Consider the following 16,556-nt stretch of genomic DNA (forward strand, 5'->3'; position numbering starts at 1 on the left):
CCCGGGGTTAACCCTCACAGCGCCAGGGACCCGGGTTAACACTGCTGCCTCACACTGCCAGGGACCCGGGTTAGCACTGCTGCCTCACAGTGCCAGGGACCCGGGTTAACACTGCTGTCTCACAGTGCCAGGGACCCGGGTTAACACTGCTGTCTCACAGAGCCAGGGATCCGGGTTAACACTGCTGTATCACAGTGCCAGGGACCCAGGTTAACACTGCTGTCTCACAGTGCCAGGGCCCCGGGTTAACACTGCTGCCTCACAATGCCAGGGACCCGGGTTAACACTGCTGTCTCACACTGCCAGGGACCCGGGTTAACACTGCTGTCTCACAGTGCCGACCGGGTTAACACTGCTGCCTCACAGTGCCAGGGACCCAGATTAACATTGCTGCCTCACAGTGCCAGGGACCCGGGTTAACACTGCTGTCCCACAGTGCCAGGGACCCGGGTTAACTCTGCTGTCTCACAGCGCCAGGGAACCGGGTTAACACTGCTGCCTCACACTGCCAGGGACCCGGGTTAACACTGCTGTCTCACAGTGCCAGGGACCCTGGTTAACACTGCTGTCTCACAGTGCCAGGGACCCGGGTTAACACTGCTGTCTCACAGTGCCAGGGACCCGGGTTAACACTGCTGCCTCACAGTGCCAGGGACCCGGGTTAACACTGCTGCCTCACACTGCCAGGGACCCGGGTTAACACTGCTGCCTCACACTGCCAGGGACCCGGGTTAACACTGCTGTCTCACAGTGCCGACCGGGTTAACACTGCTGTCTCACAGTGCCAGGGACCCGGGTTAACAATGCTGTCTTACAGTGCCAGGGACCCGGGTTAACACTGCTGTCTCACAGTGCCAGGGACCCGGGTTAACACTGCTGTCTCACAGTGCCAGGGACCCGGGTTAACACTGCTGTCTCACAGAGCCAGGGACCCGGGTTAACACTGCTGTCTCACAGTGCCAGGGACCCGGGTTAACACTGCTGCCTCACAGCGCCAGGGACCCGGGTTAACAATGCTGTCTCACAGTGCCAGGGACCCGGGTTAACACTGCTGCCTCATAGCGCCAGGGACCCGGGTTAACAATGCTGTCTCACAGTGCCAGGGACCCGGGTTAACAATGCTGTCTCACAGTGCCAGGGACCCGGGTTAACACTGCTGCCTCACAGCGCCAGGGACCCGGATTAACACTGCTGTCTCACAGTGCCAGGGACCCGGGTTAACACTGCTGTCTCACAGTGCCAGGGACCCGGGTTAACACTGCTGTCTCACAGTGCCAGGGACCCGGGTTAACAATGCTGTCTCACAGTGCCAGGGACCCGGGTTAACACTGCTGTCTCACAGTGCCAGGGACCCGGGTTAACATTGCTGCCTCACAGTGCCAGGGAGCCGGGTTAACACTGTTGTCTCACAGTGCCAGGGACCCGGTTTAACACTGCTGCCTCACAGTGCCAGGGACCCGGGTTAACACTGCTGTCTCACAGTGCCAGGGACCCGGGTTAACACTGCTGCCTCACAGTGCCAGGGACCCGGGTTAACACTGCTGTCTCACAGTGCCAGGAACCTGGGTTAACACTGCTGCCACACAGTGCCAGGGACCCGGGTTAACACTGCTGTCTCACAGTGCCAGGGACCCGGTTTAACACTGCTGCCTCACAGTGCCAGGGACCCGGGTTAACACTGCTGTCTCACAGTGCCAGGGACCCGGGTTAACACTGCTGCCTCACAGTGCCAGGGACCCGGGTTAACACTGCTGCCTCACAGCGCCAGGGACCCGGGTTAACACCGCTGCCTCACAGTGCCAGGGACCCGGGTTAACACTGCTGTGTCACAGTGCCAGGGACCTGGGTTAACACTGCTGTCTCACAGTGCCAGGGACCCGGGTTAACACTGCTGTCTCACAGTGCCAGGGACCCGGGTTAACACTGCTGTGTCACAGTGCCAGGGACCCGGGTTAACACTGCTGCCTCACAGTGCCAGCGACCCGGGTTAACACTGCAGTCTCACAGTGCCAGTGACCCGGGTTAACACTGCTGCCTCACAGTGCCAGGGACCCGGGTTAACACTGCTGTCTCACAGTGCCAGGGACCCGGGTTAACACTGCTGCCTCACAGTGCCAGGGACCCGGGTTAACACTGCTGCCTCACAGTGCCAGGGACCTGGGTTAACACTGCTGTCTCACAGTGCCAGGGACCCAGTTTCAATTCTGACCTCGGGTCACTGTGCAGAGTCAGCATGTTCTCCCCGTGTCTGCCTGGGTTTCCTCCACGTGGTCCGGTTTCCTCCCACAGTCCAAAGATGTGAAGGTTAGGTGGACTGGTCATGGTAAATTGGCCTTAGTGTTCAAAATGTTAGGAGGGGTTACTGGGTTACGGGGATAGTGACGGGGTGAGGATCTAGGTAGAGTGCTCTTTCCATGGGTCGGTGCAGACATGATGGGCTGAATGGCCTCCTTCTGCACTGTAGAGATTCTGTGATTCTATAAGATGGGAAGACACCCCTCCCCCATAGGCCCAATTGTGCCACTTAAGTTGCCAATGACGGGTCCCTTCCTGTGGGTTCTGGCAGCTTTTCAGCAGCAAATGGACCCTCTGCCACCCGGAGAGACCCCGGTGAACCCTGGCAGGGTGGAGCAGGTGGGTAGGGCACCCTCCTTGTCAGCCCGAGATCAGAGAGGAGCACCCTCAGTGTCAACAGTTACCTTCCTGGTAAACAACCTCCAGCCCTCCCCAAACACCGCCACGATGATGGGCGGTTTCATTGCTGTGACTCTCATCTGGGTACAGTCCCAGGCGCAGTACCAGCAGCAGCCACTGGAGGCTCTCCAATTGGCCGGCAGATCCTGGAGCCCGGACATCTGTTCATCAGCTTCCTGATGGACATAAAATCCATACAGAGCTCCCCAAATTGGCCAATGGGAGTGTTCCTCAAAATAGGCGGGGCTGTATTGTGGGTGACACGTTAAACTCTGGCTCGTGTCTAGCTCGAGGTGGATGTTTAAGATCCCAGACATTATTTTGAAGATGAGCAGGGGAATTTTCACAGTGTCTCAGGCAAAATCTAACCTTCCAGCAACATCTTCAATAAATTCAAATGCAATGTACAGCAGATGCTAGAAATCTGAAATAGAAACAGAAAATATTGGAAATGTTCGATAGGTCTATCAGCATCTGGAGAGAGTTAATGTTTCGAGTGGATGACCCAGTGTGGGACATTCTCAGGCCAGGAGAGGAGCTGTATGATAGTTTGAAACATTTACTTTTCATAAATCATGTTGGGTATAATTAATACAAAATTGAGTTTTGTTTCATCCATTGAGATACGCACATTTCTGCAAAATACCGTTCAACAGAAAGCCAGTGGTCTTTCCCCAGCTCAATCGGGGTTTGGGGCAATCGCATACTTTTGCTGATATGATACTAAAAGCAAAATAACAAGTTTGTATTGATCACTAGAAATTTAGTTCTTGCATAAACCAAGTGCTTTTTCCTTTTCTTCCGTGGCTCAGATGCAACATTTACAAAAACAGTGGAAAGACTAATGTACGGCATTGAGAAAAACAGCACCTTGTTGGAATGTAGTCCGAGATCACTGCACGCTAAAGTGTTGTGGTACGTGGAAACGCTAAACATGAAACAAGAAGAGGTCAGTTATATGTCCTAAGAACCTTACATTTTTTAAATGCTAAAAACACACCAAAACATCTTTGAGTAAGAGGGTTGACTGATGAGCGTTTATTTGAATTTCATGGTGGTCAAAGATATGCAAGGAGCAATTGGGCTTGTTCTCCTTGGAACAGCAAAGATTAAGAGGCGATATTATTGAGGTGTTCAAAATTCTGAACAATTTTGGGAGGGTAAAGAAGGATATTCTGGGTGGGATCCTCTCAGCCCACGCCGGGTCGGAGAATCGGCAGGCGCGATTCATGCGACGACGCCCCGACGCCGGTCCGCCAATTATCCAGTCACCGGAGAATCAACAGCATTGGCGCCGGCACAGTCAGCGTGGCGCCGGTCAGGGGCCTCTCTATGCGACCACCCCCCCCCCCCCCAATGATTCTCCACCGGGATGGGCCGAGTGGCCACCCAAAAAAATCCAAGTCCCACCAGTGGCGTTCACATCTGTTCCAACTCAGCATCCACCCTGCCTGGGGCGGCCTGTTGGGGTGGGGGGGGGAGAGGGTGTGTGTGTGTGTGTGTGTGTGTGGGGGGGGGTCAGGGAGGGTCCGACCCGGGGGGGGTCTTCCATCGTGGCCTGGCCCACGATCGGGACCGACCGATCGCCAGGCCGGCCACTCGAGGTGAGGGCCTCTTTTGCTCTGAGCCGGCCCCCGTACCCGGCCCCTGTAGCCGGCCCCTGTACCCGGCCCCTGTAGCCGGCCCCTGTAGCCGGCCCCTGTAGCCGGCCCCTGTAGCCGCACCCTGTAGCCGGCCCCTGTAGCCGGCCCCTGTAGCCGGCCCCTGTAGCCGGCCCCTGGAGCCGGCCCTTGTAGCCGGCCCCTGTAGCCGGCCCCTGTACCCGGCCCCTGTAGCCGGCCCCTGTACCCGGCCCCTGTAGCCGGCCCCTGTAGCCGGCCCCTGTAGCCGGCCCCTGGAGCCGGCCCCTGTAGCCGGCCCCTGTAGCCGGCCCCTGTAGCCGGCCCCTGTAGCCGGCCCCTGTAGCCGGCCCCTGTAGCCGGCCCCTGTAGCCGGCCCCTGTAGCCGGCCCCTGTAGCCGGCCCCTGTAGCCCTACGCCATGTTGCGGCGGGGCCGGCCCCTGTAGCCGGCCCCTGTAGCCCTACGCCATGTTGCGGCGGGGCCGGCCCCTGTAGCCGGCCCCTGTAGCCCTACGCCATGTTGCGGCGGGGCCGGCCCCTGTAGCCGGCCCCTGTAGCCGGCCCCTGTAGCCGGCCCCTGTACCCGGCCCCTGTACCCGGCCCCTGTACCCGGCCCCTGTAGCCGGCCCCTGTAGCCCTACGCCATGTTCCGGCAGGGCCGGCCCCTGTAGCCGGCCCCTGTAGCCGGCCCCTGTAGCCGGCCCCTGTAGCCCTACGCCATGTTGCGGCGGGGCCGGCCCCTGTAGCCCTACGCCATGTTGCGGCAGGGCCGGCGTGGAGAAGGAAGCCACCGCACATGCGGCAGTTCGGCTGGTCGCAGTGCGTATGCACAGACCCGTGGCGCCCATTTGACGCCGGTATCGGCAGCTGGAGCGCCGTGGGTCACTCCAGTGCCGTGCCGGCCTCCTGCAGTAAGAAGTCTTACACCAGGTTAAAGTCCGACAGGTTTGTTTCAATCACTAGCTTTCGGAGCACTGCTCCTTCCTCAGGTGAAAGGCCTCCTGTAGGGCAGAGGATCGCTACACATAGCGGTCCAATGACGCCGTCGATTCGCTCTCCAGTTTTTACGACGGCGTCGACACTCTGCGTCAGATGGGAGAATCCCGCCCAGTGTTTCCACTAGTTGGTAAGTCAGTGACTTTGGGGGGTGGGGGGGGTGTCACAATTTCAAGATGGTCAGCGAGAGAGCTCGGAGTGAGATGAGGGGAAACGTCTTTACTCAGAGTTATTGGGGTTTGGAATGAGCTGCCTGGGGGAGTGGTGGGGCGGATTCCATAGGAGGTTTCAAAAGAGAACTGGATATATATTTAAAAGTGATGAATTTAAAGGGCTATGGAGATAGGGCTGGGGAATGGGTCTAACTCAGTTGTTCTTTTGGGAGCAATGGAGACACGATAGGCCACATGGCCTCCTTCTGTGCTGTAAATAACAAAACAATAACCAATACAAATCACTGGAATATTGTAAAATCTTCTTTGTTGAGGTTGGCAACAGCTCTTAAATTAGACTGCCTCTAGTTTTAATTATACAAAGTTATCTGCATTTATTGATGTAAAAACAATCTTTCTCAGAGAATCCCGTGGTGCCTCACTCTGGAGTCGAATCAGGGACTAATTCTGGATTCAGATTATAGTGTTGTTGTGAACTAGAACCACTTTGTAACCACCATACATTTGTTACGGGCAGGAGGGGATTAACTCCCAATTTCTCATTTCACTATTCACCCAAAAACAGAAACTTTCGCCCTTTATAAGTGGGGCCATATTTTTCCTAACCAGGTTCGATCCCGGCCCCGGGTCACTGTCTGTGAGGAGTTTGCACATTCTCCCCGTGTCTGCGTGGGTCTCACCCCCCACTACCTTTGGATGTGCAGGGTAGGTGGATTGGCCACGCTAAATTACCCCTTAATTGGAAAAAAAGAATTGGGTACTCTAAATTTATTTTAAAATCTATTTTCCCTAACCTTTCAGTGTTTCAGGATCCCTGGGAGGGGGGGGGGCACCCGATTACAGGGGTCCCTGTGGGGGTCCCCCTATACAGGGGCTGCTGGGGGGGGAGGCGAGTTGGGTCACCCCCGTGCTTCGGGACAGGATGGGCAATCTAGGGGTGGGGGAGTGGGGGGAGCGGCTGGCCGTAGGACCTCGCAATCGGCCGCCCGTTCAAAATAGCAGCACGATTGCAAACATTTTTTGCAAGTAATGATGTAATAGTTTGAAACATTGGTCCATAATTTGCTGTAAAATAACAATGAGGCTCATTTATGCACAGTATTACAAGTGAGGGGCAGATGTGTAGTTAAATGCTGAAATCTAGAAGTTGCTGTCTGCGATGGGCTACTCCGCCATTAGCTTCATGAAAATGGCATCTCACTGTCTGCCTTAACATTGAAAGGCATCAAGTTGCTGTGTTTGTGCAGTAGATATGAATTACTTGCCTCTCACTTCAAGTTCCTGTTAATATGATCTGATATTAATTCCTGCCATTCATTCTCTTTAGCACTGATAATTAACCACAATAAGTATGGTGTCTCTTCCAGGTTTTAATTTAAGAATGCCTTTTTCACATTTTCGTCATCATTTTCTCTCAATCTTGCATCTTTCCATCCCTCTCGATACTTTTCTTTTTACATTGAATTAGCACAGAGTTCACACATTCTAAGTCCTTATGTTCGTTTCAAAATCCTTCCATCGGATTTGTTAAGGAAACATGTAGTTGTTTGCCCTTTCCCGTCAAGTCCTGGGTTCCCATTATCAACTTGTGCAGGAAAATATTGTAATTAAAACGATTGTTGCTATGCTACAGTAAATTATGGCCACATTATCATCTAATTTGTTGTGTTCCAAGACAATTAAAAATATGACTATATTATTTACTTTTACTTATATTAATTATTTTTAATTGAATTGAAACACGTAAATACACAGCATTTGCTGCCACACCCACTTGCCATGATGTCCAGTTTATTGTTACTACATGAATCTGAAGTTCGTGTTTTTAGGAACTTAACAGACTTCAGAACTTAACAGAACAAACAGAGTTGTTATCTCTGGGTTGTTACCCGTGCCACGTGCTAGCGAAGTGAGAAATAAGGAGAAAGAGGAGTTGAACACGTGGCTACAGGGATGGTGCAGGAGGGAGGGTTTTGGTTTCCTGGATAATTGGGGCTCATTCTGGGGTAGGTGGGACCTCTACAAACAGGATGGTCTTCACCTGAACCAGAGGGGTACCAATATCCTGGGGGGGAGATTTTCTAGTGCTCTTCGGGGGGGTTTAAACTAATTCAGCAGGGGGATGGGAACCTAAATTGTAGTCCCAGTGTACAGGATGTTGAGAGTAGTGAGGTCAGGGACAGGGTTAAAAGTTCGAAAGAGGGCACCGGCAAGCAGGACGCTGGTTTGAAGTGTGTCTACTTCAACGCCAGGAGCATCCGGAATAAAGTGGGTGAGCTTGCAGCATGGGTTGGTACCTGGGATCTCGATGTTGTGGCGATTTCGGAGACATGGGTAGAGCAGGGACAGGAATGGTTGTTGCAGGTTCCAGGATTTAGATGTTTCTGTAAGAACAGAGAAGATGGTAAAAGAGGGGGGGGGTGTGGCATTGTTAATCAAGGAAAGTATTACGGCGGTAGAAAGGACGTTTGAGGACTCGTCTACTGAGGTAATATGGGCCGAGGTTAGGAACAGGAGAGGAGAGGTCACCCTGTTGGGAGTTGTCTATAGACCTCGAATAGTTCCAGAGATGTAGAGGAAAGGATTGCAAAGATGATTCTCGACAGGAGCGAGAGTAACAGGGTAGTTGTTATGGGGGACTTTAACTTTCCAAATATTGACTGGAAATACTATAGTTCGAGTACTATAGATGGGTCATTTTTGTGCAGTGTGTGCAGGAGGGTTTTCTGACACAGTATGTAGACAGGCCAACAAGGGGCGAGGCCACATTGGATTTGGTACGAGGTAATGAACCCGGCCAGGTGTTAGATTTAGATGTAGGTGAGCACTTTGGTGATAGTGATCACAACTCGGTTATGTTTACTTTAGCAATGGGCAGGGATAGGTATATACCGCAAGGCAAGATTTATAGCTGGGGGAAAGACAATTATGATGCTATTCGGCAAGATTTAGGATGTATAGGATGGGGAAGGAAACTGCAGGGGATGGGTACAATCGAAATGTGGAGCTTTTTCAAGGAACAGCTACTGCGTGTCCTTGATAAGTATGTACCTGTCAGGCAAGGAGGAAGTTGTCGAGCAAGGGAACCGTGGTTTACTAAGGAAGTTGAAGCACTTGTCAAGAGGAAGAAGAAGGCTTATGTTAGGATGAGACATGAAGGCTCAGTTAGGGCACTTGAGAGTTACAAGTTAGCCAGGAAGGACCTAAAGGGAGAGTTAAGAAGAGCGAGGAGAGGACACGAAAAGTCATTGGCGGATAGGATCAAGGAAAACCCTAAGGCTTTCTATAGGTATATCAGGAACAAAAGAATTACTCGAGTAAGATTAGGGCCAATCAAGGATAGTAGTGGAAAGTTGTGTGTGGAATCAGAGGAGATAGGGGAAGCGTTAAATGGCTATTTTTCGTCAGTGTTTACACTGGAGAAAGACAATGTTGTCGAGGAGAACACTCAGGTTCAGTCGACCAGGCTAGATGGAATTGAGGTTCAAAAGGAGGAGGTGTTAGCAATTTTGGAAAATGTCAAAATAGATAAGTCCCCTGCGACAGATGGGATTTATCCTAGGATTCTCTGGGAAGCCAGGGAGGAGATTGCAGAGCCTTTGTCCTTGATCTTTATGTCGCCTTTGTCGACAGGAATAGTGCCGGAAGACTGGAGGATAGCAAATGTTGTCCCCTTGTTCAAGAAGGGGAGTAGAGACAACCCTGGTAATTATAGACCTGTGAGCCTTACTTCGGTTGTGGGTAAAATGTTGGAAAAGGTTATAAGAGATAGGGTTTATAATCATCTTGAAAAGAACAAGTTGATTAGCGATAGTCAACACGGTTTTATGAAGCGTAGGTCATGCCTCACAAACCTTATTGAGTTTTTTGAGAAGGTGACCAAACAGGTGGATCAGGGTAAAGCTGTTGATGTGGTGTATATGGATTTCAGTAAGGCGTTTGATAAGGTTCCCCACGGTAGGCTATTGCAGAAAAAAAGGAAGTATGGAATTGAAGGTGATTTAGCGGTTTGGGTCAGTAATTGGCTAGCTGAAAGAAGACAGAGGGTGGTGGTTGATGGCAAATGTTCATCCTGGAGTTCAGTTACTAGTGGTGTACCGCAAGGATCTGTTTTGGGGCCACTGCTGTTTGTCATTTTTATAAATGACCTGGAAGAGGGTGTAGAAGGATGGGTTAGTAAATTTGCAGATGACACGAAGGTCGGTGGAGTTGTGGATAGTGCTGAAGGATGTTATAGGATACAGAGGGACATAGATAAGCTGCAGAGCTGGGCTGAGAGGTGGCAGATGGAGTTTAATGCGGAAAAGTGTGAGGTGGTTCACTTTGGAAGGAGTAACAGGAATGCAGAGTACTGGGCTAATGGCAAGATTCTTGGTAGTGTAGATGAACAGAGAGATCTCGGCATCCAGGTACATAAATCCCTGAAAGTTGCCACCCAGGTTAATAGAGCTGTTAAGAAGGCATATGGTGTGCTAGCCTTTATAAGCAGGGGGATTGAGTTTCGGAACCACAAGGTCATGCTGCAGCTGTACATAACTCTGGTGCGGCCGCACCTGGAGTACTGCGTGCAGTTCTGGTCACCACATTATAGGAAGGATGTGGAAGCTTTGGAAAGGGTTCAGAGGAGATTTACTAGGATGTTGCCTGGTATGGAGGGAAGGTCTTACGAGGAAAGGCTCAGGGAATTGAGGTTGTTTTCGTTAGAGAGGAGAAGGCTGAGAGGTGACTTAATAGAGACATATAAGATAGTCAGAGGGTTAGATAGGGTGGACAGTGAGAGTCTTTTTCCTCGGATGGTGATGACCAACACGAGGAGACATAGCTTTAAATTGAGGGATGATAGATATAGGACAGATATCAGAGGTAGTTTCTTTACTCAGAGAGTAGTAGGGGTGTGGAACGCCCTGCCTGCAACAGTAGTAGACTCGCCAACTTTAAGGGGATTTAAGTGGTCACTGGATAGACATATGGATGAAAATGGAATAGTCAGATAGGCTTCAGATGGTTTCACAGGTCGGCGCAACATCGAGGGCCGAAGGGCCCGTACTGCGCTGTAGTGTTCTATGTTCTATGTTCTATGTTCATGTAGTGAATGCAGAATGAAATAAACTATGTTTTCGCATTCAAAAAAAGATCTGGTCCTGTGTAATGAGACAGGATTGATTAATGATCTCATAGTTAGGGATCCTCTCGGAAGGAGCAATCACAATATGGTGGAATTTAAAATACAGATGGAGGGTGAGAAGGTTAAATTGAACACTAGTGTTTTGTGCTGAAACAAAGGGGATTACAATGGGATGAGAGAAGAGCTAGCTAAGGTAGACTGGGGGCAAAGACTTTATGGTGAAACAGTTGAGGAACAGTGGAGAACCTTCCAAGCGATTTTTCACAGTGCTCAGCAAAGGTTTATACCAACAAAAAGGAAGGACAGTAGAAAGAGGGAAAATCAACCATGGATATCTAAGGAAATGAGGGAGAGTATCAAATTGAAGGAAAAAGCATACAATGTGGCAAAGATTAGTGAGAGACTAGAGGACTGGGAAATCTTTAGGGGCCAACAGAAAGCTATTAAAAAAGATATAAAGAAGAGTAAGATAGATTATGAGAGTAAACTTGCTCAGAATATAAAAACAGATTCCAGAATAAGGTAGGTGAACTTGGAGCGTGGATTGGTACTTGGGACTACGATGTTGTGGCCATTACGGAGACATGGTTAGAACAGGGACAGGAATGGTTGTTGGAAGTTCCGGGGTATAGATGTTTCAGTAAGAGTAGGGAATGTGGTAAAAGAGGTGGAGGAGTAGCATTGTTAACCAAGGATAGTTTAACGGCTGCAGAAAGGCAGTTCGAAGGGGATCTGCCGACTGAGGTAATATGGGCCGAAGTTAGAAATAGGAAAGGAGCGGTCACATTGTTAGGAGTTTTCTATAGGCCCCAAATAGTAATAGAGATGTGGAGGAAGAAATTGCAAAACAGATTATGGATAGGTGTGGAGGTCTCAGGGTAGTTATCATGGGTGACTTTAACTTTCCAAATATTGATTGGAACCTGTATAGGTCGAACAGTTCGGATGGGGCAATTTTTGTACAGTGTATGCAGGAGGGTTTCATGACACAATATGTGGATAGGCCGACAAGAGGGGGGCCACATTGGATTTGGTACTGGGTAATGAACCGGGCCAAGTGTTAGATTTGTTTGTGGGAGAGCATTTTGGAGGTTTGGAGATAGTGACCACAATTCGGTGTCTTTCACTATTGCAATGGAGAGGGATAGGGCCAAATGGCAGGGCAAGGTTTATAATTGGGGAGGGGTAATTTTGATGCGATTAGGCAAGAATTAGGGAGCACAAGATGTGAACAGAAACTGTCAGGGAAAGGCACAAATGAAAAGTGGAGCTTGTTCAAGGAACAAATACTGCGTGTCCTTGATAGGTATGTCCCTGTCAGGCAGGGAGGAAATGGCCGTGTGAGGGAACCATGGTTCACAAAAGAGGTTGAATGTCTTGTCAAGAGGAAAAAGGAAGAGTATGTAAGGATGACAAAACAAAGTCCAGTTGGGTCGCTTGAGGGTTACAAGGTCGCAAGGAATGAGCTGAAAAAAGGGCTTAGGAGAATTAGGAGGGGGCATGAGAAGTCCCGTACCAGCCTCCCCAGACAGGCGCCGGAATGTGGCGACTAGGGGCTTTTCACAGTAACTTCATTGAAGCCTACTCGTGACAATAAGCGATTTTCATTTCATTTTTCAAGTCCTTGGCAGGTCGGATCAAGAAAAACCCCAAGACTTTTTACTCTTATGTGAGAAATAAAAGAATGACCAGGGTGAGGGTAGGGCGGGTCAAGGACAGTAGTGGGAACTTCTGCATGGAGTCAGAAGAAATAGGAGAGGCGTTGAATGAATACTTTTCTTCAGTGTTCACCAAGGAGAGGGGCCATGTTTTTGAGGATGAGAGTGTGATACAGCCGGGTAGGCTGGAGGAGGTAGATGTTTTGAGGAAGGATGTATTAGCAATTTTGAAAAACATGAGGTTCGACAAGTCCCCTGGGCCAGATGGGATATATCCAAGGATTCTTTGGGAGGCAAGGGATGAGATTGCAGAGCCCTTGGCTTTGATCTTTGGGTCCTCACTGTCCACGGGGATAGTGCCAGAGGACTGGAGAGTGCCGAATGTTATTCCTCTGTTCAAGAAAGGGAATAGGAATGACCCTGGTAATTATAGGCCGGTTAGTCTTTCTTTGGTGGTCGGTTAGTTAATGGAAAAGGTCCTGAAGGATAGGATTTATGACCATTTGGAAAGATGCAGCTTAATCCGGGATAGTCAACACGGATTCGTGAAGGGTAAGTCTTGCCTCACAAATTTGATTGAATTCTTTGAGGAGGTTACTAGGTGTGTCGATGAAGGTAGAGCAGGAGATGTCTTATATATGGGTTTTGTAAGGCGTTTGATAAGGTTCCCCATGGTTGGCTCATGAAGAAAGTAAGGAGGTGTGGGATAGAGGGAAATTTGGCCAATTGGATAAGTAACTGGCTATCATACAAAAGACAGAGGGTGGTGGTGGATGGAAAATTTTCAGACAGGAGACCAGTTACCAGCGGTGTACCACAGGGATCAGTGCTGGGTCCTCTGCTGTTTGTGATTTTTATCAATGACTTGGAGGAGGGGGCTGAAGGGTGGGTCAGAAAATTTACTGATGACACCAAGATTGATGGAGTAGTGGATGAGGTGGAGGGCTGTTATAGGCTGCAAAGAGACATTGATAGGATGCAGAGCTGGGCTGAAAAATGGCAGATGGAGTTTAACCCTGATAAGTGCGAGGTGATTCATTTTGGTAGAATTTTTTTTAATGCGGATTACAGGGTCATCGGCAGGGTTTTGAGGAATGTGGAGGAACAGAGAGATCTTGGGGCTGATCTCCACAGATTTCTGAAGGTTGCTACTCAAGTGGATAGAGCTGTGAAAAAGGCTTATAGTGTTTATTAACAGGGGGCTTGGTTTTAAGAGCCGCGGGGTTATGCTGCAACTGTACAGGACCCTGGTGAGACCACATTTGGAGTATTGTGTGCAGTTCTGGTCACCTCACTATAGGAAGGATGTGGAAGCTTTGGAAAGGGTGCAAAGGAGATTCACCAGGATGCTGCCTGGTTTACAGGATAGGTCTTATGAGAAAGGTTGAGGGGGCTAGGGCTTTTCTCTTTGGAGTGGAGGAGGATGAGAGGCGACTTAATGGAGGTTTATAAGATGGTGAGGGGGATAGATAGAGTGGACGTTCAGAGACTATTTCCTCGGTGGATGTAGCTGTTACAAGGGGGGCATAACTATAAGATTCAGGGTGGGAGATATAGGAGGGATATCTGAGGTAGGTTTTTTACTCAGAGAGTGGTTGGGGTGTGGAATGGACTGCCTGCTGTGATAGTGGAGTTGGATACTTTAGGAACTTTCAAGCGGTTATTGGATAGGCACATGGAGCACACCAGAATGACAGGAAGTGCGATAGCTTGATCTTGGTTTCGGACAATGCTCGGCACAACATTGAGGGCCGAAGGGCCTGTTCTGTGCTGTGCTGTTCTATGTTCTATGTCCTAGATAGTAAAAGTTTCTACAAATATATAAAACAAAAAAGTGTGGCTAAGGTAAATATTGGTCCTTTAGAGGGTGAGAAGGGACATTTAATAATGGGAGATGAGGAAATGGCTGAGGAACTGAACAGGTTTTTTGGGTCGGTCTTCACAGTGGAAGACACAAATAACATGCCAGCGACTGATGGAAATGAGGCTATGACAGGTGAGGACCTTGAGAGGATCGTTATCACTAAGGAGGTAATGATGGGCAAGCTAATGGGTCTAAAGGTAGACAAGTCTCCTGGCCCTGATGGAATGCATCCCAGAGTGCTAAAAGAGATGGCTAGGGAAATTGCAAATGCACTAGTGATAATTTACCGAAATTCACTAGACTCTGGGGTTATCCCGGTGGATTGGAAATTAGCAAACGTGACGCCACTGTTTAAAAAAGGAGGTAGGCAGAAAGCAGGTAATTATAGGCCACTGAGCTTAACTTCGGTAGCAGGGAAGATGCTGGAATCTATCATCAAGGAAGAAATAGCGAGGCATCTGGATGGATATTGTCCCATTGGGCAGACGCAGAATGGCTTCATAAAGGGCAGGTCGTGTCCAACTAATTTAGTGGAATTTTTTGAGGATATTACCAGTGCGGTACATAGTGGGGAGCCAATGGATGGGGTAAATCTGTATTTTCAGAAAGCCTTTGACAAGGTGCCAGGCAAAAGTTGCTGCATGAGATAAAGATGCATGGCATTAAGGGTAAAGTAGTAGCATGGATAGAGGATTGGTTAATTAATAGAAAGCAGGGCAGCACGGTGGTACAGTGGTTAGCATTGCTGCCTACGGCGCTGAGGACCCGGGTTTGAATCCCGGCTCTGGGTCACTGTCCGTGAGGCGTTTGCACATTCTCCCCGTATCTGCGTGCGCTTCACCCCCACAACCCAAAAGATGTGCAGGATAGGCGGATTGGCCACGCTAAATTGCCCCTTAATTGGAAAAAATAATTGGGTAATATAAATTTTTTAAAAAATAATTAATAGAAAGCAAAGAGTGGGGATTAATGGGTGTTTCTCTGGTTGGCAATCAGTAGCTAGTGGTGTCCCTCAGGGATCAGTATAGGCTACCCTTAGGCCACACCCTAGCCACCCCCTAGCCACCCCCCACCAGTCCCCCCAGTCCGCGCGGAAGCCGCCACTCTGCCAGGAGCATGGATCCCGGCCGAGTGAGGCAGGGCTGGTCACAGTCCGCAGCTGCCACGCCACGCTCAGACCACACGTCTCTGCGCGGTTGGGAACTCAGCCCATCGGGGGCGGAACATCATGGGAGGGCCATCCGGTGACACGCCAACGCCTTATCAACAGTGTGTGGCACGCGATGCAATGATGTCATTTCGAAAGGGGCGGAGAATAGAATCCCGATGTCAAACCGCGTCGTCCCTAATTTGGCCATCGGAAGGAATTATCCACCCGATCACCGATTACGATAATCACGCCTCCAAATGGAGAATCCAGACCAAAAACTTTCTAATGAGAGGTTAGGTTCTGGAATGCCCTTCCTGACAGTGATGGAAGCAAGTTCAATAATGACACGCTAGAGGAAATTAATTATTATTATTTGAAAATAATGAATTTTCAGGGTCGTGGAGAGAAGGCGGGAGAATGGCACTCGGTGAATTACTCATTGATAAACTCAGTGCCGACACATGGCCAAATATCCCCCCTCTGTTTTGTCACGATTCTGGGTGTCTGTGATTGAACTCAGTTGTGCTTTATTGTTTGATTGCCTAGCCATTTAGATTCTGGTATCTTTCACTTACAATCCAGTGCCTCTGACTCGACACTGTAATAGATAGAGTCATGGTATGTTGATCATGTTTAATTGCTATACAAATCTATAAATAGATTATCAATCAAAATGTCATTTTGAAATGGAAGGTCATATTTAAAAAAACAAAACCTAGCTCAGAAAATCTACCTTGCTCATAAATAAATGTCAGATCAGATGTTATTTATATTATAGTTTAGAGTTTTTCTGTAAATGTTACATATTGAAGGGATTATTTGGCATTGATGGTCACACAGATGAAACAGTTTGTTGTTATCTTCTCTACTTTTGGACACACAATACTATTTGTTGTCTTCTTGCAATCGCACTGTTGACTCATAGTAAGAGGGTTTGTTCCTCTCATTTTGTCATGGGATGGGGTGGGGCCACTGCTGAGGTCAGTATTTGATTCCCATCACTGATTGCCCTTGAACTGAGTATCAGTGAGAAATTGATTCGGCCATTTGAAAGGGCGGACAAGAGTATTACTATGGGTCTGGATTCACATGTAGGCCAGACCAGGTAAGGACGGCAGATTTCCTTCCCAAAAAGACATTAGTGAACCAGATGGGTTTTCACAACATTTGATGATAGTTGTCACGGTGACCATTTCTGACACCAGTTCATTCCAGATTCATTAATTTAAGTTAAACCCCAACAACTGCACGGTACAATTTGAACTCCTACCCCCAG

At 49.2% G+C, this 16,556-nt stretch overlaps 1 protein-coding gene across 1 annotated transcript in view; it reads left to right on the forward strand.

Moving 5' to 3' along the window:
* Positions 1–16,556, forward strand: part of LOC119973814 (semaphorin-3E-like) — a 269,960-nt gene that overhangs the window by 244,450 nt on the left and 8,954 nt on the right. Inside the window, 1 exon segment of the mRNA XM_038812238.1 lies at positions 3,507–3,643. Within this exon segment, the coding sequence (XP_038668166.1) occupies positions 3,507–3,643 (137 nt within the window).

This window comes from Scyliorhinus canicula, chromosome 11 (assembly GCF_902713615.1).
Source record: "Scyliorhinus canicula chromosome 11, sScyCan1.1, whole genome shotgun sequence".
In the NCBI taxonomy this organism is placed as follows: Eukaryota; Metazoa; Chordata; class Chondrichthyes; order Carcharhiniformes; family Scyliorhinidae; genus Scyliorhinus; species Scyliorhinus canicula.